The sequence below is a fragment of the Molothrus ater genome, chromosome 4, assembly GCF_012460135.2.
Source record: "Molothrus ater isolate BHLD 08-10-18 breed brown headed cowbird chromosome 4, BPBGC_Mater_1.1, whole genome shotgun sequence".
Lineage (NCBI taxonomy): Eukaryota > Metazoa > Chordata > Aves > Passeriformes > Icteridae > Molothrus > Molothrus ater.
The window spans coordinates 25536455-25557801 of record NC_050481.2 but is presented as its reverse complement, the minus strand read 5'-3'; the positions used below and the strand labels follow the sequence as shown (position 1 = coordinate 25557801).

Sequence of the window (21347 nt, the reverse complement as noted above, 5' to 3'; positions counted from 1 at the left end):
ATTGAGCGGGCCGGGCGGTTTGTCCCCGCCACACGGGCCGTTCCCGCTGGGACCGGGTGAGATGAATCCCTCGCGAGACGTGAGGCCCGGCTGTGCTGCCCGGCCCGTCCCTCCCTGCTCAGCCCACCCTCCCGGCCGGGCCGGGCCGGGCCGGGCGGGGCGCGGCCTCACGGCGGAGCGGCCGCCGGGGGGCGCTGTAGGCGGCGGCGCTCGGGGCCGCGACGGCGCGCGCGGCGCTCGGGCCCTCCCGCGGTTCCCGACCTCTCTCGGCCCCGGCTGCGGATCGGGGCGGCGGAGGAGGAGGCGGAGGAGGAAAGAGAGGAGCAGGCGGGAGCGGAACGCAGTGAAGAAGCGCTGCGAGGAGCCATGTCCGCGCCCGCCGGGCTGCCGCCGCGGCCCGCAGCCGCCGCCGCCGCGTTTTCCCCGGGCGGGCCCGGCAGCTCCCTGGAGGCCGCGGCCCCTGCGAGCGGCGCGCCGCGCTGCCAGAACGGTGAGGGAGCTGCGCGGGGCCCGGGCGGGCGGGGAGAGGCCCGCGGGGTCCCCGGGACGAGCCGCGGCGCTCCCGCGGGGGTGAGGCCCCCGTGGGTGCCGGGGCCTGCGCGCTGTTCCTGCCTGCCGGGGGCGGGCGCGGGCCCGAGGATCCGGCACGCAGCGGAGCCTTCGCTGAAAGGCAGCGGGACCCGCGGAGCTGCTTGGGGAAGGTGCGGGCCCCGCGGCTGCGTACGGAGAGAACTTGAGAAAGGGCAGCCTCTCCCGCTTCCTGAAGGGGCGAGGGAGGGAGGGGGGATCCGCACCTTTATCTCCTGGCGGGTTTGGATCTGCCCGGTGTTGTGGCGCCTGTTTGTGGCGTTTCAGGAAAGCTCCGGAGGCCGAGGCACCTCCAGGCCTCGATGCTGGCTGTGTTGCGTGAGAATGGGCAGAAAATCGCGTATTAGGGGAGAGTAGTCACTTTGTAGGCTATGTATGAACTTAAAAGTAGTGGGTGGGTAAGGCGTTCACACAACTGGATCTTGGGATTTGAGCTGAACAGGGAACATCAGACCAGTGAAATGTGGGTCACTGAAAAACAAAGGCAGAATAGTTTGAAGTCACAAAATATTGACGCCCATTTCAGGCAGAGAGGTAGTGAGACTGACTGTAGTATGAATGAAAGTAAGGAGTGTACACTTCCGCATTTTTAAATTGGTGCGCTATAAAATCAGTTCTTTATTGACACACCACGTTAACTCTTCAAAATCCCTATATAATAATTTTATTTGTGCAATATTGGTTTGGTATCTAAATTTGGCCTCTTATTTGCATGGAGTTCTAGGTCATACTGTTAAATCTTTTGTAGTCATGCTATTTTCTGCACAGGTGTGTTTTCTGTGCAGGGTAGGGACCTACAAAATTTTTTACGTGAGAATTGTGAGCTTTTCTCGTGTCCAAAGGGGTAGTTCAGTGCTAAGCACTTAAATGCCTATACAGTACATGTTGAGGCAGTCACTGAAGAAAATAAAGGTAATTAAATGCTAGGTTTTAAGGAGATACTGATGCCTCATTTGTATCCAAACTGGTATTGTGATGCTGGGGTTGTAAAAATTGTTCAGATAATGCCATTTTACGTGGCTTTTAGTCAAAAAAACATGCCATTATCAGGATACAGCTGCTACAGCATGAGTAACCTGGAAGTGTTTTACAGAAACAAATAGAAGCTGTCATCCTATCTTCTCTGTATGTTCTTAGCTTAATCATTTTAAAGACCCATCGTTAGTATTTGTTGTTTTAATTAATTAACTCCATGTTGCTGCTAATATTGGTAGAAACAGCTTGTGTAAAACCAGACCAGTTATTTTCTGCAAAACTCTATTTAATTCTGAGAAATGTATACACTGTTCAATAACAGCCTTAAATGTTTATTGCATAAGTTTGGTTTTTGTGTTCCTTTAGATGTCTTTGATGACTTTAGTCAATAACCCTGAATTTTTCATTTTGTGACATCTAGAAATGGCATTCCAAAATTTTTGATTGGTCTATCTATTGTCTGAGTACTAATCTCCTGAAGTTACAACACAGGATTTGAGGTTTTGGGGTGTTTTTGATGGAAATAGAGGGGAATAGCAATAGAAAAATACCAGTGGAAAGTTCTGTACTGTATAATAAAAACTAAATTTCATGAACTGGATTGTCACTGCTTTTGAAATCTAATTTTATGTCATTGGAGTCGAGTTTAAGTGTAAGATCCTGATGTGACTTGAGCTGTTTCTATATTGGCTGAAAGAAAACACTGGTGTATGTCTTCCTTTAGAGTGCTCTGTGTTTTAATTTGGTAAAATGTGAATTTTTAAGGTAAAACTATGTAGTCGCTGCCATCTAATGAAAGAGAGTGCTTTTTGCAGAAAGCAAGCAGCCTGTTGTACATAGAATGATATTTAAAAGGATGTTCAGGTTTGTTATTAGTGAATTTTGCCTGGTTCAGTGACCAAGTCTATTTGAGATCCTTGGAGACTTCAGTTTTTGTTAAATTTAGGCGTGATTGTTTTGTTGAGTTTTGAAAATTAACTTCTTCTGTGTATGGTATTTTTTTCTTCCTCCTTTCTTACAAGTTTGGGAAGCTTTTTTTTTAGTCTTAAAGTGGCTTTGTATCTAAGTGGAAAATGACCTATTTCCTAATTTCAGCATAACAAAATGGTTCTTGTTAAATCAGTACTCAAGGATGATTTCTTCAGTAGTGATGGGGGACTTCAGCACTAACAATTTAATGTATTGAAGTGCAGCACTGAGAGGATAATTGTTTTATATTCCCATGACTCTTTAGAAGAGTTTTGTCTGGTGCTGTCTGCAGCTGGTTTGTGAGGCTGCCGTTGGTATTTCTGCTGGCATTTTGGAAGCAAAATTTTCACTATTGTCTTGTTTAGTCTTGTTTTTCATGCCTCCTCAGACTGGGGATAGCTTTGGTCGATTTAACAAAGAGAGCAGAGATGTGAAAGATGGGAAACCTCTGAATATTTGGTGACAATGGGAAGCTGTGTGAATCCTCCTGAAGGAGGAGACAGCAGTTCTGTGGCTGAGCTGCAGTGCGAGTTCAGCATTGCTTGATCTGCTGGTTTGTTTGCCAGCAGCAAACAAGGGGCAGTGGTGCTGCCCCCTGCCCATGGGGGAAAGGACGTGTGAGGAGGCTGTGGGAGTCTGCTCTGGAGGTGGGTAAAGGGGTGTTAGAAGTTTTGGAAAGCTCACAGGTGGATTTGGATAGAAAGGCAGTGTGGTGGTGTAGCATCCATAGATTCCATGTAGGTAGGGTGCATGGCAGATGGCTGAATTATACTGCTGAGGGAATGTGTGGCCATAAAAACCAAACATGACATTAGCAAGCAAAACTTTACTAATTCACATGGTGGTATAGCCATAGCACTGCTTCTTTTATTTTTTTGTGGGAGTTTGGAATTTTTTGCATTGTGGCTCTCCCCTCCATTAAAAAAAATTAGGATTTTTTGGGGTTCACCTGTTAATGTCCGTGTAGTCACACATTGTAACTTTATATAATTGCATGCTTTATATAATAAGTATTAATTTGTTCGTAGAAGGAGAGGTGCACTGCTTTTGTTACAGAGATGATGTTTTAGAGATAACCTCAGCTGCACACAGCAGGTGTTTCAGCTCCTTTATGGAATTTTTTGAGGTATTTTTTCAGGTGTTTTGGAAACGTGGAATACCTGAGACATTGGGACTGATTGTGCAATTAACCAGATTTTGAAATGACACTGAAGACGTATTTTGATTTCCAGTGTTGAAAACTGTCAGATTATGTAGTCACCATTCGTAGCTTCAGCTACTAATTGCAATATAAAAATTACTTTCCACTCACATTCTTTGTAATAAAATGGACAAAAAACTCACTTCAGATAGTGAGAATAATCTTTCATCTAGAATTGTAAAACTTGCTTTCAAAGGACCTGCAGCTTGATATCAATATAATTTTTTAAATGTTGTCTGTCTTAGTGAGGTTTTCATGTGTGTTTGTAAATGTTTCTGCTTAAAAAATGTGAATAAAAAGAACTCTGCATTCTATCATGTAGAGACTGATACCTTGTATTGGTAATTTAATCTCAGTTTATGGTGTGTATTTTGAAACAAGAGCTAGATACCAGAAGACTGCAGTAGATTATTTGATATGCAGCCTTTCATTTAGGAGGCAGGTGCTCCTAAACCAGTTTCTAAGTTAGTTAAATCTAACTACCTACTGTCTAACTAACTAAATTAGTTAAATTTAACTGACCTGCTCAGTTAGTTAAATCTGCATATATCAGCAGAATAGATGCACATTTTATTTTCAAATAAAATATCTTTTCTTGATACACAAGGTGGCATAGCTGCTTAAAGCCATAAACCTTGACACATATAAATTATTGCTGTATCTTTGGGTTTGCTTTTTCAGACTTTAAAAAGCAGGTCAAAAGTCTGGCAAAGTTCATGTAGCTGTTTAATGGCTTGCTAACCCAAAATCGTTTTCCTTTAAAGGAGAAAAAGCTATGCAGCTCTGTACAGCAGCTCCCACTTTTTCAAGAAGTAGGTGAATCAGAAGCATAGCTCATACATGCTCTCTTCAAAACTTGAGATAATTTTTTTAAGCTCTTTATGCTTTTCCCCCAAGCGCCTGTCTGTCTTTTCATCCAGCAGTCCATGTTACTGTTCTGCAATTTTTTAGCTTCTTTTTCTTCTGCTCAACTTCCTTTCAGTTATGAAAGGGCATTTTTAATTTTACCAGAAAGCAATTTTGGGCAGTATGTTCCTTGCTTTTAGGGGTCTGTTAACAAATTCATTATTAAAATTGGCTTGCAAGTTAACCATAGGACATCTAGAGGTTGCTTGGAGAACAGTGATTTTTCAGAATTTCAAGACAAGAGAAGTAATGCTTAAGTTTTGTAATCATTGTAAATATTAGCAGGGGAATCAACTATTCATTATTACCTCAGCTGCCATTTAATTTGTGAGTGGGCCAGTGCTGTGTTTATGTTTTTATTGCCCAGGGAGTGGGAAATAACATTGTAGTCATTCTGTGTGATGTAAGCTATAGGGTGTGGGATTTCTAAGAAAGCCAGTTATCCACTCAAAAGCATCTGTGGTTCACTAAAAACAAAAACAGGGTTAAGGAATGGGACATGAGGAAGAACTTTGAGATTTCCCATTGAGCAGTTGGCTGAGACAATCCCTTTGGACATAGTTAACATTTGGTCTCTAGCAGCAAGTACTTGTTTGACCCTTGCTGGGCCAGTATGTAATTAACCTCTAATGTTGCACAGCCAATGGCAGTGGTACCAGAGGTCAGTTTCTCTGATACCAACATCTCTTACACCTGATGTGAGTATCAGACAGTAAATAAAAATGATGTGCCTTGTCAAATACTCTGTAGTTTCATTAAGAAAAAGTCAGTTTTTCTGAAAGCATAATACATAAGGACATAGAAGACAAATATAACTGTCCTGCAACTCTTTATCTTGGTCACTGTATCAAAGACTTGTAAAGAAGAGTACTTATATTGTTATGTATGGACATACTGATTTCACTGCAGCTTTTCAGTTTCTAGATTCAGGTGGTTCAAACCCTTACAAATACCAGTTTGGTGCTTATGGTTGCTCACTATTTTTTTAAGTATTAACCCCCTATAAACTTTTAAAATATTCAAAATACAAACAAGAGGCAAACAATCTTGGCATGGAAGCCTCTTTCAAGAATGGAAGCAGTCAGTTTTTCTGCTTCTTCTTTGTGTATTTGCAAATTCCCTCAAATAGTGTTTTTATGCATTATACTTGGTTTATTCTCTCCCTGTTGATGAGAATCAAACTCAAAAATAGAAAAGGAGAAAGCAGTTGTTTGTTAGTTGAAGTGCAGTCCATTGGCACTTCGAGCAGATGCCCCTTTAATTAATACATGTGATGTTTTCTCTTCATTTCAGGTCCTATGCAGAGTCAGATGCAGTTCCCCTCTGGCTATGGCTCACATCTTCCAAACTACAGTGCGCCTTCAGGACACTATTCCCAAGTGCCCAATAAAGCTGCTGCTTCACATCTGGAGAATCAGTACAGAGCCAGTTACTACCCTGGTTACTATTCAGCACCAGCACAAAATGTTATGACATCTGTGGGTAGCAACGTGTTGAATGCACAGGAGTCACATCAGTTGTACAACAACGCTCCTCCCCATTCAGGGGTCTCCAGTGACAGACCTGTTCAAGGAGCAGTATCATCTGCATCCTACTTGCATGTGAGTGCTCAGCAGTCATATTCAGCATTTGATAATCACTACAGCACTTCTGTCAGCTCTTCAGTTGCATCTCAGGGATTTCCCCTTAATTCTGATCACTATGCTATGCCCGTGGTTTCTGGTGCCATGTATCCTAATGTTTCCTATCCTCCCGTGGCTGCTGGAGGTGTGTATGGGCAGACATTTACCTCTCAGAGTCTACCTGCTGTTGGACAGTTCAAAGAGACAAATGCATTTTCTAGCCAGAGTACATCAGTACCTCATTCCCTTCAACAGCACGTTCCCGTGGGATACAATACAACATTATCAACTGTTTCATCTGCTCAGGCTGTGCAAGACAACCTCAGCAGGAATCTCACTGGATCGGTTCCTAAAGTAAACAACCAAATAAATACAGGTATGGTGTTACTTGAAAGATTGTGAACCGCCAGATTTGTCTGCTAAACATAAGTAATCGTGTGCTCTTGTTGGCTTGTTTGTGTTCACTGTGCAATTCTGTAATGTAATTTTGAGTTCTGTCACTCATTCTTGTAGCTTTTCTAATTTGGTTACCACACTCCTCACAATAGCTGCTATTTGGTTCTATTGAGAAATACAGAAAAATACACTATTTAGGGGATGGTTGTAGTTTATTTGTGTGGTTTTCATGTGAGTGGCCTCAGAAGGGAGCTTTTTCATGCAGTTCTGAAGGAATACGTAATTTCTGAAATATGTCTGTTATTCACAATGATACTTTTTTCTTTTCTGGCTGGAGAATTTCTCTAAGTCATGGTTGTTGTTTCTTTAAATTTTGCCTTAGTGACCCTGTGAGAGACTGAAATGTTAGTGGTAATGACTCAAAACAATCAGCCATTTGTGGAGGCAGCAGGGTGCTTTGCTGAGGCCAGGTTTGCACACTTTTCCCCGGGAGTAGGAGGAGAGTTTATGGGGGTGTGGTGTGTAATGGGAAATCAATCCACATCAGACAGGGAGGGTGAACACTGCCAGATGCTACAAGCTGGATCTTGAGTCAGGTAAGAAGCAGGCCCTGTGGAGGCAGGCTGGTACTTTTTATCATGCCAATTGGCCTTCCTTGCACAACTGTCACACGTAAGCCTGAGCGTGTTCATCCCTTCTGATGGGGCATAACTGACCCAAGTACGCTGACATGAGAGGCAGCTTTGTGCCTTAGAAGAGGTCAAAACCATCCAAGTCCCCCGAAATGCTCCCAGACTCAATTTCCAAAGGAGTGGGCATGATCCACAGTGATGCAACAGTGTTGCAAAAAACCAGTAAAACTCCCCTGCCTGCATCCAAGGGAAAGTGCTTGGAGTTCCCATGTACACCTGAACATAATTAACCTATTGAGGTCTGTTGTGTGGGTCCCCTACCACCAAGAAGACCAGAAGAAGAGGACTAACTGTCTGGATCTCCAGATTTCTATTTATCCAACACATATAATTTGTACTTATTGCTTTTCCACGTTAAGCATAGGTGGCCTGCCCACCTCAGTGAAAAGGAGTAGAACTTAGTCCCATTTGGATGGTATGAGACATCTCATGATGAGTCCAATGTCATCCCCATGTGCTGTCCACACCTGGTGTCAGCTGGGTTGTGGCTGCTCAGCACCACTGGTATTCACTGAAACTTTATTGGTGCTAAGGTGATACAACTGCACATGCTTTACACACAGACACACACACACACACACTGTCTGCAGAAGTGCAGAGTGCTCTGAGGCCAGGGCCTGGGCTGTCTTCTCCTGCCTTGACTTGGAGTGAGCCAGGGCTCTCAGAAGTTTCTGTGATACCATTTCCCCTGCACTCCGCAGAGAACACTCACAAATATGATGTCTGCCACAGCTGTGAGTTCCTAGATGTGTTTGTGATGATATTGGTATTTGTTCACTTTTTCTACTGTGGCCTCTTCTAAGGATGTGTCAGTACACTTGTATTACACAGTCACATCCACCTTGAATGCTTGAATTTCCTTCACAAAAAATTAAGTCTGGTTTGTATAACTCATTGCTGTCATCTCTTGTATGTGGTTCCTGAAATACTGTCCAATCTTGCTTTTTTGCTTTCTTTGATAATATTTCACATATGTAATTGTGCCTTTCAATTCTTGTATCCTGCACAACTGGGCAGTTCCCAATGATGTGGGAGCATGTTTCATTCTCAGCCTGGCAGTGCCTGCAGGATTTGAGATATTTTTCTTGTCTACCTGTTGTCTCTTGATGGGTCTTAATCTGTCACTTTTCACTCCCTTTCTCTTATCTCTTTCTATTTTATTCTCTCTCTCTCTTCACATTTGTTGTTAGATAAAATTCATACTGTTGACATTGGCATATGGACTTGTTAGCACCATAATTCAGGAAGAGGTATCTCTGTAATAATTGTAATAATTGGATCTTAATAAACACGTGCATTTCCCCACAAAGTTCAGGAAACGCGTGGAACCCTACATGGATTCCAAGTCAGTTGGGGCTTTTTCATTAATATTTTTGATAAACATTTGAAAGAGGAAGTTGTAGCTGATTTTTGCAAGCAACAACTTGATGGTTTTAGTATGTATGTAGCTATAAGGTTGTGAAGGTGCCATTGAGGGCAAGTACACTCAGTCCTCCTTGGTCCTTTCAGCTTCTGTTTCATAGGAAAACTGAGTACCAGTTCATGGGGTAATACTTAGCAGGAAGCATGGAAGAGACTGGAGATGTGGGAGTACCTTCACAATGAAATATCTTGCTCTGCAGAGGAGAGAGCAATAGTCTGTGCAGGATTTGATCTGATTTTCTGTCTAAACTGGGAATTTCCTGACTTCATGCAGTTTTGACTTGTAAGCAGTGCCAAACTACAGCTTGCTTTCTCTACTAAAGACAGATGTTACATAACTGTAGGTTTCCTTTTTAATGCTAGATACTTCAGATTATAGTGTAAAGTTGAATCTGTGTTTGGAGTCCTAGTGGCTGACATTTTCTCAAACCAAGGACTTAAGAAAGAACATGGGTTTGGTAAAGCTTTTTTTTGGGAAAAGCAGTTAATGAAGCTCATTCAATCCACAGTTTGAATTTAGTTTCAATATTAGTTTCCTCCCCCCTCCCAAGGCTAGGATGTAGAGTGTCATTTAATATTAGTAGATTTGAATTTTGTACTGATGAATGTTCTGTGTAATTTTCTCCAGTATTTTCAAACCATGAAACAAAATATCATTTAAAAAAAGAAATATAGGGAGCACTTTGAAAAGCTCCTGAAGTTACCAGCATTTCATGGTTGTGCATAAAAATGGATTCTTTCAAGGACTGGCCAAAAAAGTTGACTCTGTTCAGTGCAGAATGTGCAGCTGGACTTGACAGAATGCAGGTGTCTTTCCAGAATAGCACAATATGAAGTAGGCATATGAAAACAACTTTTTTTTTTTTTCAAACTGTTACTGTTTTATTTACAGAAGTTTTTAATTTCGATGCTTGTTAATTTTCTTTCCTGTAGAGTTGTCTTGAAGTGATTTGTTCATAGCAATTGTTTTGCAATGAGCAGCCGTTTTAAAGGTGGAACAGTGGAGCTGACCAGACAGTGAAGAGAAATATGAGCAATAATTTTTATTTTTGAACCATTCAATGCTGCTCTTAAGGGGGTGATTGAGTTAGTATATGGCCTCAAGAAAAACTACTAATATTACACTTGGATTTCAAAGAACTAATGATAGATTTGGCTGTCATAATGCTGTGTCATGGATACTCACTTTGCAGTTATGAAAATAAACACTGATCCACTGTTTCTGTTGCACTTGGGTAATGCTGCAGTCCTTGGTTGGTTTGCTGGACTGTAGGCCTCAATACACCACATGCAGACTCTTTCTGGGCTTGTAAAGCTGCTGATAGAAGCATGCCCTCTGCTTCATTGCACAGTGCACAGGTTTCTGGAAGTGATTTATCTGCAAAATACTTTTTTTCTCTTTCCCCTGAATTCTGGTTCAACCTCAGTATTTCCTGACTAAGAAAAGCAGATAAACATAACAGCTGATAGCAAGGCTGAAGGAGGAGCTGGACAATTTTAGTACTAAACCTTGAACACAATTTAAACATTTTTGGTGTCTTGGGCTAAACAAATTGCCTCCAATGATATCTGGTTTCTTTTAATCTAGAATTCAACATCTTTGGCTAAAATATATTAAAAATCCAATTGCTACAACACCCCAATAGTAAAACAATTACATAAATAATTACAAATAAATGCATAATAATTAAATTGTAAAGTAATTATAGTAATTGTTTGATCCTGGCATAACTGGTTTGGTTTTGAGATGCTGAGATGCTTTCTAAATTTCCCAGTGCAGTCTTACTGTTCTCAGATGGAGTCATTTTATAGATAGTATTCTATTTGTTTTCAGCCTTTAAGAAAAGGAGTTGGATTTTGAAAATTATTTGCCAATTCCTGTAGATCCTTGGAAAGTGTCTGAACACAATACACAAGGAGCATAAGGAAATAATGAATGATCTGTTGCAAGGAAACTTTCTGAGTATTTCATCCTCCCTGCTTTCTTCAGGAAGAAGCAATGATGGGAAACAGTTGCCATCTGTTCTATGCATAGTTTTTTGCTAAACTACTTGAAAAAAGAAAGATTTACTGAAATTCATAAGTGTGCTTTCTATGACTGTTTGTGTAAAGAAACTTAGATACAGTATCCTCCTCTTTGTCAGGGTGCCGATAAGAGTTTGCCGTCATTGCCCCTGTGCTGTGAGAGATGCCCTTACAGTCTTTAAATTATAAATAAGCAAATTGCAGACAGACTGTCAGACAAAATGCTGCAGTTTTAGCGTATTTTTCCAAAGCAGTTTTGTACAGTCAGCACTGAAAGCTCTCTGTGATGAAGATGAATCCTTTATGTAGAATGATGTGTTGATAAAATCTGTGTCCAAACAGGACTTACTCAGGAATCTTAGGCTGGCGAGAGTTTTTCAGAAGTTGTTTGATTACTGAATTGTTTTTTACTTGAATCAAAAAAGTTGTCAACACTGGACTTGAATTGGTTTCTTTAAACATCCAATTTTATGTATAGCCTTGAAAAGCCTTCAGCATGTTGAATTTACTGAGATCAAATCTCTTAACTTCTGTATGTTAAGTACTAAGGACATGGAACTGCAACAAAGTATCAAAGTATTTTCATAAGACTTCAACAGCCCCTTTCTGAAATAGCTGAAGTATTTTCAGCAAGTATGCTAAGATTTCACTAGAAGAAACCAGATTTATTTTAAGAGGATTTTTTTTTTTTTTTTGCTGGTAGTTGACTGCTCTTGGTGAATAATAGCCAGTGAGAATAATTTTTTTGCTTTAGGAAGTATAAATAAAGTAGAATATAAATATCTCTAATTCAAGACTTTTCTCCTTGGAGGTTTAAACTAGTTTAACCCTGCAAAATCACCCTCTTCTGTCTTTAAAATCTGTACTTCAGCAGAACAGTCTTGGTAAAAATCTGTTCAGGAGTGTTATGCTATGTAAATTTCATACTTTGTATTATTTCGGTTTTTTGTCTTTCTAGGTCAGTAGCTTTCTTAAATGTTTTTCCAGTTTATTTCAGCTTAAATCGTAGCACTCTCATTATTCTTGGTGCTTTTCAAGTTAGCATGGATGTCAGCCAGGATGCCTGAATTTTACTGGACTCCTCTGTGAGGAGAGGGAGCTGGAGAGCTCCTGTGGGTGTATGGCATGGGCTTCTTTGCATCCTGCTATGGACAGTCTGCTTGAGCAGGAGACACTCTAATTTCATTATCTCACGCACATACTTCCCCTTATGTCAGATCAGGATGTAAAGTCCTTGCTGCCCCAGTTCCTAGGAATGTAGGCTATAATCCTGTAAATCTGCTAATATAGGTGTGCTTGAAAAAAGGGAAGGACTGCAGCCAGTACTGAAAGTCAGGGCAAAGGATGATGTTGGAAAACAGCCTGCAGGGAGGTGGTGCCTCTCTCCTTGGAAATTGTGTTATGTTCAGTGCAGGGCATTTTGGGCTTGTGAGGGCAGGAAATCAAGACCACAGATGAAGCAACTCAAGAAGGATAATTCTCGCATGTTCTCTGAAATTTTGAGGAACTGTGGTGATACTTTTAAACTATGACCTCTCCAGTTAGACACTAAATAACAACTTTGTGATGATGTATAGGGAAAAATGATGAATTACAATGCTAATTTGCCCAATTCTGCAGATTCTTTCTGTAACATGCCTTTTAGCTGTAGATCATTATGCTTGAATATTGTTAGTGCATGAGTTGTTCATGGTTGAGAGGCATGAAGGAAAATCTTCAGTACACACTGAAGGTGAGGAAATGTGGTTTTAAATGTTAATTTTGTTCAAGTGATTCCTTTGGTCTTGGTTGCTTACAGCATTTAAAATCTTTGTGGAGTCACCAAATAAAGTTTGACATTTGATTTTGCAGATTGGATTTTTGTACAATGAAAAAATATGTTTTATTTCTCAGAGTTTAGAAACATTTATTTTACAATGCATTTAAAGGATTCACGTAATTTTGAAGGTAATTGGATAACCTTTGCTTGAGAATAGATATTAGTACTTGGCAGGAAGGTATTACATCTTCCGCTAATCCAGGTGTAAATTGGTTTTGGCTTTGAGCACGTGACACTGACATTGCAGCATTTACCACTCTCTACAGCAGTGCTTGATGAGCACGTGGAGGTGGCAGAGAACTTCCCTTGTCATCTTGCATGTCTTGCTTGTGGAAGCTGCTGTAGTAAGAACATTCCTGCTGACAGGTTCTGAAGCTCCCATGGGCAATCTGCAGGATACTGTGTAGAAGCAAAGATTATAGCAAGTCCACTGCAGTAAAAAAATGCTCTGTATGTTCATTGGAAAAAGGCATCAGTTCCATTTTGATAAGACTTGCAAAAAGCTGCATGCATGCTCAACTTCAGATTTTAAAATTGAAAAATATATAAAAGATAATAAAGATGTGTACTGTAAATTTTGACTGTAAATAATAAAAACAGAAGGATTATTTTAAGCTGCCTCTTCTTATTCACCCTCTAAAGGAAACCTCAACTTGCCCATGAAGTTCTTTGAGATATCACCTCCATTATTTAAGGAGAAGTTCAGGGACTGTATGATCTACACAGCTATATGTGCAGAAGATGCAAAGTTAATATTACCTCTGCATCTTTAGCAAATTTGGTAACTTCAACAAGTACTCTACAAATGGAGAATTTTGCTCTTGTTTAATTTCTGTGTTTGTTTACTGAGAACTTTTGGTAAAACCATTTCCTTTCTCTTCTTTTTAACAGCTTGGTTGGTCAGGGTTTTTTTTAGAAAGAATCATAATACAGATTTTCTCAATTTATAAGCAAAGAGCACCCCTTAGTTGAGAGCTAACTTAGTTGAAATTATGTTGTCCTTGTCTGATTGGAATTTCAGCTGGACTATGTTACATCTCTCAGAACATTAATCTGACTTTTTTTAAGCAGATTATATCTAGTCCAGATGTCTAAAACACATCAGAAGTTTTGTGGAATACTCAGGGTTGATTGAAACAGATTGCTTGGAATATGAGTCTGAATACCCATATTGCAAAGTGCCAGCACTGCAAGGGAGACATAGTACTGGTCTTCTACTGCACAAGATTTCCTCCCATGAAGAATGTTGAAGGAGGTATTTCAAGTGGACTACATTCCACTTACCTGGGAACAGTAACTTATAAAAGCACAGCATTGTGGGGATGTTGTCAAAAAGAAGCTTCAGCTAGCTTAGTCTTGCTTGTACTGCATCATGCTTGCTTTTTTTTTTTTGCTGTTGTAGAGCAATTTGTTCATTATAATGGAGTTTTAGCATTGAAAGTATTGAATTTTTTAAAACAACCAATCCTTCCACAGATACTTGTTTGAAGGCATCTCTCTTTGAAGTACTGCATTGTTTTTTGTAGTTACTGTGGAATCAAGTGTGATTGCCTGTGCTGTGTAATTGTCTGTGCAAGTACATACAAAGGGTTCCTGCTTTCTGCTGTTGTTTTCAGGTGGCATTGATTCTTCACAGCCCGTGCCCTCAGTGAGCCAGAATGTTCCTTTTACCAAGCCTGGAGTTGGAACATCTGCTGCCTCTGCTGTGATGTCGTCAGTAAGGTCACCTGCTCCAAGCCTGTCTTCAAAGCCACCATCTTCACCATCTGTTACACAGTCACCAGAGCTGGCCCTTCAGGAAGGTACTAAAAGGGAATGGGAAGTCACACTACAGGCTTTTGCTGTATTCCACGTGCACACATGAATGCTGGAAGTTTTACAGCTGCTTTTCTATGTTTGACTGGAGCACATCTCTGGCGTCTCGTCAGGCTCCCTAAGTGGTGGTGCTTTATGTCACCTTGGTTTTAGATTCTCTTTGTGTTTGATTTCCTTTGTCCACGTGTTGTTGCCTTTGGCTTGTTTGTCTTGTTGGCAGTCTTACATGTCTCTTGCTCAAAAAAACCTTCTTTTAGTTCCCTTATTCTGAAAAACTGCTCACTACTTTAATTTCCTAGAGGAAGGTTTTAAAATTAGCTTGTAATTAGTCTGTATTGAAAAATGAAGTGTAAACTAGAAACCTGCTAGTTTGTGGAAACAGTGAGTTTGAGGATTAAGTTCAAACTGGTAGAATTGTTTTCTTAACTGCCTAGCTGTAAGTGCCCATGGAAAGCTGCTGCAAGAATTCTTGTGGGAAAACCTGTGTTTGTATAAGCTCCTTCCTATTCTGATGTTGGCAGCACCTTGACAAAGAATCAATTGGCTCTTGAGCCTTCTTCAGTTAAATTAAACTTTACACTGTCTTGACACTGCCTTGAGTTAAATTAAACTTTACACTGTTTTGACTTGCCTCTTGATTATTACATGTTTCTGTATCTAGTATTCCAAATCTAATTGACTGCATGATTTTTTTTATTTTGGCCACGTTTTCTCTTAGCAATTTCAGAATTTTAAATTCTTATGGATGAAGAACTCAGTGAGGAGTTCTTCATCCATAAGAATTTAAAATTCTGAAGTTCTTCCACTGAGGAGTGGAAGTAGGCATTAATTTTGTCAGAATAATATGGTATCTCTAGTGTTCAAAATATTTGGCAACCCCATGGTGTGTGATTATCACAGAGTATTTTTTTATTCTTAAATTACAGAATCCTCTGACGTAAATAACTAAAGTACCCCTTTTCCTCTTTTTTCTGCTAGAATGCAGATTACAGGTTGTTCATCAATCATTTATATATCTATTAGAGGAAAAAAATTATTCACTGCTGTAAAGTCCTATGTACAGCGTATCATTTTAAAGAAAGTATGTCAATTTTTTGAACTGTGGCCCTTGCACAGTTTTATAGTTGATTTTGGTGCTAGATAGACTTTGTGTTGTAGGTGTGCTTACTAGAAAGTGTTGCTTCTTTTTCCAAAGAAATTGCGAACCATGTTTTTAATGAGAAAAAGGATTTCAGCTCTTTAACTGTGATTGCTTTGAATGTGCAATGTGTGTGTTCTGGAAGTGATTCCTGTGAAATGTGTGAACACCTGGTACAGCAGCTACAGATCAGTTCAGTGGCTGCTGAACTTCCCTAAATTCAAATGCTTCCACTAAGTGAAGGTGAATGCAGTAAGTAGCTGAATGAGCACATTCTAAAAACAGCAGTATGTTGGCAGTATAAAGATAAGTTGTCAGGAGTTTTTATTGCTCTAATTTTATCTTTTTACATGTCATCACATATAAGTTTCTATGTTCAGATGATGGTTTTATGAGCATTGGAAGACTTCAAACTCTTCTCTAGTTTTGTTTGAGGAATCTGAAATAAATAATGTACTCTTGCTTTTTTTATCAACAACTTTTTTATCAAAAATTAAATGTCGTAACTATTTGTGGAAGTGAACCTACTGAAAAACCAGAACACATGTACTAAATATTTGCCTGGGTTAGAATTCCAGGTATGTTTCAGCTGCAGTAATCAGATGGACTTGATTTTTTAAAATATTTTTTTTGAATTATAGAATACCATTGTCTACATGAAAGCATTCTGAAAAAACCCAGTTTGAATTAATTTTTGAAAAGGATTTCATTGTTTTAGGCTCCTCTTGGGGCATTCCTATAAAAACTAAAAAATTCTAATTGTTTACTTGACTATCTTCAACAGGACAAAAACCTTAAAATGTATTGAAGTCTATTTAATCTTACATAACTATCTGTCCAAATTTCATGCGCACTTTATGTTTGAAAGGCTTTTATGGTGAGCATGATTGAACTTAAAATACTGAAATAGTTGGTTTATTTCAAAGCAAATATGTTGTTATCCCAATTTATCTTCTGTGTCCTGCCACCTACATTTCTAGGTGTCTGTAAATTGTAGTGGGATAAAGCCTTTGAGTGCAATGTTATTATATCACAGGTACACTGCTTGCAGGGTTTAGAAATTTCCAGTCTAAGAAATTTGTGATGATTTAAATTATGTGGTTGCATTTTAGGCCAGATTTATGGAATAACATGACTCAAAATAAATAATGATTTCAAAATTGGTTTGTGCAGTTTTAAAAGTGGGAGATTTTAGCACCATTATCAAATCTGTAAAAGATACTAAGCAGAACTGAGCTGTCACAACAGAAAACATGATTAGGCACATGATGGCACTTGGAATTGCTGTCTGCAGCCACCCATTTCTGCCCTCAATTGCTTTCCCCCCTGTGTTGGCCTACTATTGGCATTGCTGGGCCAGTAGTGAACTAGAAAGGGAGACTTTTCCACCTGTCAATAACTTTTTAAACTATGTTATTTTTCAGCCAGATCTATTCTCCAGAGTTTTTTGGTTTTTTTTTTTTTTGGTCTGGACAGTTGTACCAGCCCAGCACAGTCTCAAAGGCAGAAATCTGTAGTACTGCTGGCAATGAAAATAAATCTATGCAAACTCATAAGGCTGCTAAGAATCAAACCAGCCCAGTCTTCACAGCATTCATAGTGACATAATTCATGATTCCTAAACTTCTGTGTTGCTATTTTTCAATATCTTTTCTTCCTTTTCTTTCTGAACACCTGCATCCTTAATGCATGTGACCAGTAATGAGTAATCCAGTCCTTTTCTCTCATCTGTGTATGCTTGGAATTTTTGCATTGGCATGCACTTTCCAGGTAGATACCCTTTCTTTCTTCTTCTTATCCATGTACTGGATGTCTTTACACTCTTTACTTCTCACACTGGGCACATCTACTTTTGCTTTGGTTCTTGCTGTTACAGTGCAGTCTTTCTTGTCATCCTGACTTCTAACCCTTTTACTTGCATGTTAGTTATTTTGAGGTAGAGGGTTTTTCCCTCTTTCACAGTAATGCAGTTCTGTTTTATCCCTCAGTAGTTCTCCCAGGCCCGAGAAAAGACATAGTCTGTTCTTGCACAGATAATGATTTTCTTGTATTCTCCTTCCCAAATGCATTCAGTAAATTTATAAAAGATGGGACTAGAGATTACTCAAATTAGCCCTGTGTTTTAACAGTATGGGAAAACTGAAGCACTGAATCTACTCAGTGGCACTTGGGATGATTTTTCATTCATTGTTGTGACTACTTGAAATACAGAGGAATTTGATTGGAATTGTACAAGTATTAATGCCCTAGATAAAAGAATATAATGTCAATCTTTTCTTGCACCAGTCTTCTATGAAAGTTCACCTTCTCAAGAACATTATTATATAGTTTTGCTTTGTTTTCTTTTTACTTCCAATATTTGAGTAGATACTCTTCACCTTGATTCTGTTGGTGTTTTTAAAGTTAAATTAAAATGCTCCTCTTGGGTCCATTTGCTAACCCTTTTTGAAAGAGCCATGAAACTAACAGCATTTATAGACCGTATTTTAAATAAAATAAAGGTTGATACAGTTGATTGAAGTCATGGATGGGCATATTATTAGTTACCATAAAGGTTTCAGATTATACATAACACAACACTTCTATAATGCTTTATAGTATTAAAATAAGGAATCCTGTTCAGTGGTGCCACAGTACTTCTATAGAGGGATAGAACCTCAAATTCCCAAATATTTGAAGAGTTTTGAATACTTAGGATATTTTCTTGTCATAGCAATCCATTAGATTGATAAGAGAGAAGCAGTGATTACTTGCATTTATTTAGCATGTCACTGCCTGACTAGAAGCATATTTAAAATCCTTGCTAACCCTGCCTTGTCACAAGAGAAATGTAAGATTTCTTGAAGATGCTGAAAATGCATCAATAACAACTAATGCAGGAAATTAATTATAAGCCATTGCTGCATGCTTTACTCTGTTTTGAAATGGTGTGTTTGTGGTGCTTTTGTGTATTGCTCACATATGTTTAGAGTAGATATTGTAAAAGCAAACAAAAAAACTAAAAAAATCCCTAATAGGTTGTGCTGTGGAGGTGACAGCAGTAACAGTTGCTGCACTGTCACCAGATACTAGAAGTGCATGGTACAATCATGTGCTTATGAGCCCGAATTTAGGCACTCACGTAAACATAAGACAACCCAAATTTTCAGGTTTACCTAGCTTTAATTTCCCTGATGGTGTTGTGCTCTCTGTATGTGTGTTTGTACTCTTGCACGTGGCAACAGCAGTATTTTTCATGCATTTCTGACAGAATTCCAATATGAATTATTCTTGTCTTAAAAGGGACAGGTGTGCCAAGCAAAAGTTAATACTAAAGGTTTTCATAACATAATTGAATTTATGTGGAAACAACTCCTTTATTTCTGTGTATTAATTTATGAAAGTACTCCACTGGATAAACCGGTATTAAAAAGATAGGTAGGAAGTCTGTGTTTTTAATTTCCTGGTACACATGCACATACACGCATATGAAATTATCTGCTAACTTCCATGTGCTACTAATATTTTACTGAACTAGCCCACTAATAACTGCTTCTAGGGTTGTAGATTTAACTTGCTGCATGCTGGGATTTTCTCTGGAACAGCTGATTTCTCTCACTTTTAATGCAATGATTTGTGATTCCGTTTCTCGTCTTTCCTGTCTGTCTGACTCTGATGTTTGTGCTTTCCAATTCACAGGCATGCAGTATGGTGGATATGTTAATAATCAAGCTAGCTCTGCACCAGCTCCCTTGTCATCAAGTTCAGATGATGAGGAAGAGGATGAGGAGGATGAGGAAGCAGGTTGGCTTTAGCTTTACACCAGTATCTTGTTCTCTTCCTACTCAAGGTTTTCCCCATATTTCCATCCCCTGAAGCTTTTTATTTCTTTAAGACAAAGCATCACCCTGACTCTTCAGCTTGAGATTTCCCAGCTGTTACTAGTATAGTAAAAAAAAAAGGATTTCTGTAGTGACCAACAAATAGGTCCTTTTTTTGTCATGTTAATATCAGATGTTTTATGAATCTAACAAAGTAATATTTACAACTTGCAAGACTCCCATATTTTTAGTGTTATGATTTGCAGTGAGTTTTAACTGAAGATAACTAGCAGTAGAACTTACACTGATAGTTGTTCGGGTTAAGCTACCAGATGCCATTTGTATCATTACATTAAACAGCGTTTACCTTGTTTCTCATTTTATGCATAAGGAACTCATACAATTAAGGTAGTAAACATTGAGAGGTTCTAGGTGTGCTTTTTAGGACAGTAAATTAATCGGTGCTGATTTTTTTCTCCTTCTGAAGGTGTATGTCTCAATGGTCAGGTTCAGTGTTAATCTGCTTGCTTTGTAGAAAACTTTAAAAGTTTGTTGATTTTTTTTTTTTTTGTTAAATTGGTTGAGGTGTTACATACTTGGTTGCATTTTGCCTGTTTTGTCAGAATGATCCGGATTTGTGAGTTTAATGTTTCTCACCAGTTTAGTTTCTTCAATTTTGGTAACCTTTCCTTTTGGAACTTGAAGATGTCTTTACTGGCTGAATGAGTGGTACCAGTATAAAAAGCTTTTTCGAGATAAACATGAGACTACTACCCTTGTTGATAGATGGAAGTAGCAGCACATACCTTGTACTGCTGGCTTTTAATATTGATTGGAATAGGAAACTATTGTAGCTTTTTCTTTAGTTTTATGCATATTGTCAGAAAAAAAACCAGTGCCAGTTTAATTAAAATAATGAAATCATCACCTAGAATACTGTGAAAATAGTGTAGTGTACTCATAATGATTCTGTGAAGAGTGGAACAAACCAATGATGACATCCAAGTCATAATTAAGAACAGTATGTTGGGTTTGCATGCCAAGGTTTCTGTCCAAATGATGTTCATTGGGTTTTTTATCAATTGTAACCTTTTTCTCCTTACTTTGTTCCCTAAACAAAGTTTCATACTCCCTACCATCATTCTTTCTCAAGTTCTATACTTTACTAAAACCTGTAGCCTTGCATTTAAATTCATGTTACAGAAAAGAGTGAGAGGGCGCCCAGGTTCCATACGAAGGCTGTCTCATTAATAAGCACATACTGTTTTATGCCCTGTCAGCAGGAGCTAATGCAAATCCCTAACAGATTTCAGTAGACAAATTTCTGGTTCAGACTGTCATAGTGGTTTTATGAAGAATAGGTGCAGGAAATCTGGTTGCTTGTGTTTGTGTAACTTCTCAACTGTTTTCTTGACCTAACAAAAGTATATTTTGACTTTTCTGTAGTAAGCCTTAGCAAAGGTTTAAAAGCCCTAATCCTGATCAGGGTAAAAAAAGTCATGAATCTTGATTCCTTCGGCTTCTAGAACAGAAAATAAAATCTTGAAATTATGTTTTTTAGTAACCTCCAGGATTAAAAAAAAAAAAAGAAAATTTACAGTGAAAATCTGAAAATTAAGATTGTGTGAATGTCACAGAATTAAATTTTCCTTTAAATAATATATTATTGTTAGTCTTATGGATTTTTAAATTGCTCTTCTATTTCTTAGTTGAATGCTTTAAAGGCAAAATGCTCAAGAATTATCTGTACTGTCAGGATGGTGCCATGGTATTTCTGTGTCCCAAATGTCAGTGATGTTAGGTTTTCATATGCAGAGTCTCTTCACTTGGAAGTCTCAAATGTTCCACCATTGAAGTTCTCCCTTGAAATACTTTCAGCTTTGCAATGGGATGTGTGGTCAAGGTTGATCCTTCCGAGTAGAACGGTATCAGTGAATCTTTTCAGTCTTTTCTGCCACAAAAATTATATATACAATTTT

At 39.0% G+C, this 21347-nt stretch overlaps 1 protein-coding gene across 2 annotated transcripts in view; it reads left to right on the top strand.

Annotated features, from left to right (window-relative positions):
• Positions 1-228: 228 nt before the first annotated feature.
• SEC24B (SEC24 homolog B, COPII coat complex component) overlaps positions 229-21347 on the top strand; it is a 48377-nt gene continuing 27258 nt past the window's right edge. The window contains exons 1-4 of one of the 2 annotated variants that reach the window (XM_036382137.2): positions 229-490; positions 5933-6637; positions 14232-14417; positions 19247-19351. In XM_036382137.2, the coding sequence (XP_036238030.1) occupies positions 367-490; positions 5933-6637; positions 14232-14417; positions 19247-19351 (1120 nt within the window). In that variant the 5' untranslated portion in view covers positions 229-366. The remainder of the gene's footprint in view (positions 491-5932; positions 6638-14231; positions 14418-19246; positions 19352-21347) is intronic. The other variant, XM_036382138.2, reaches the window with a different exon arrangement.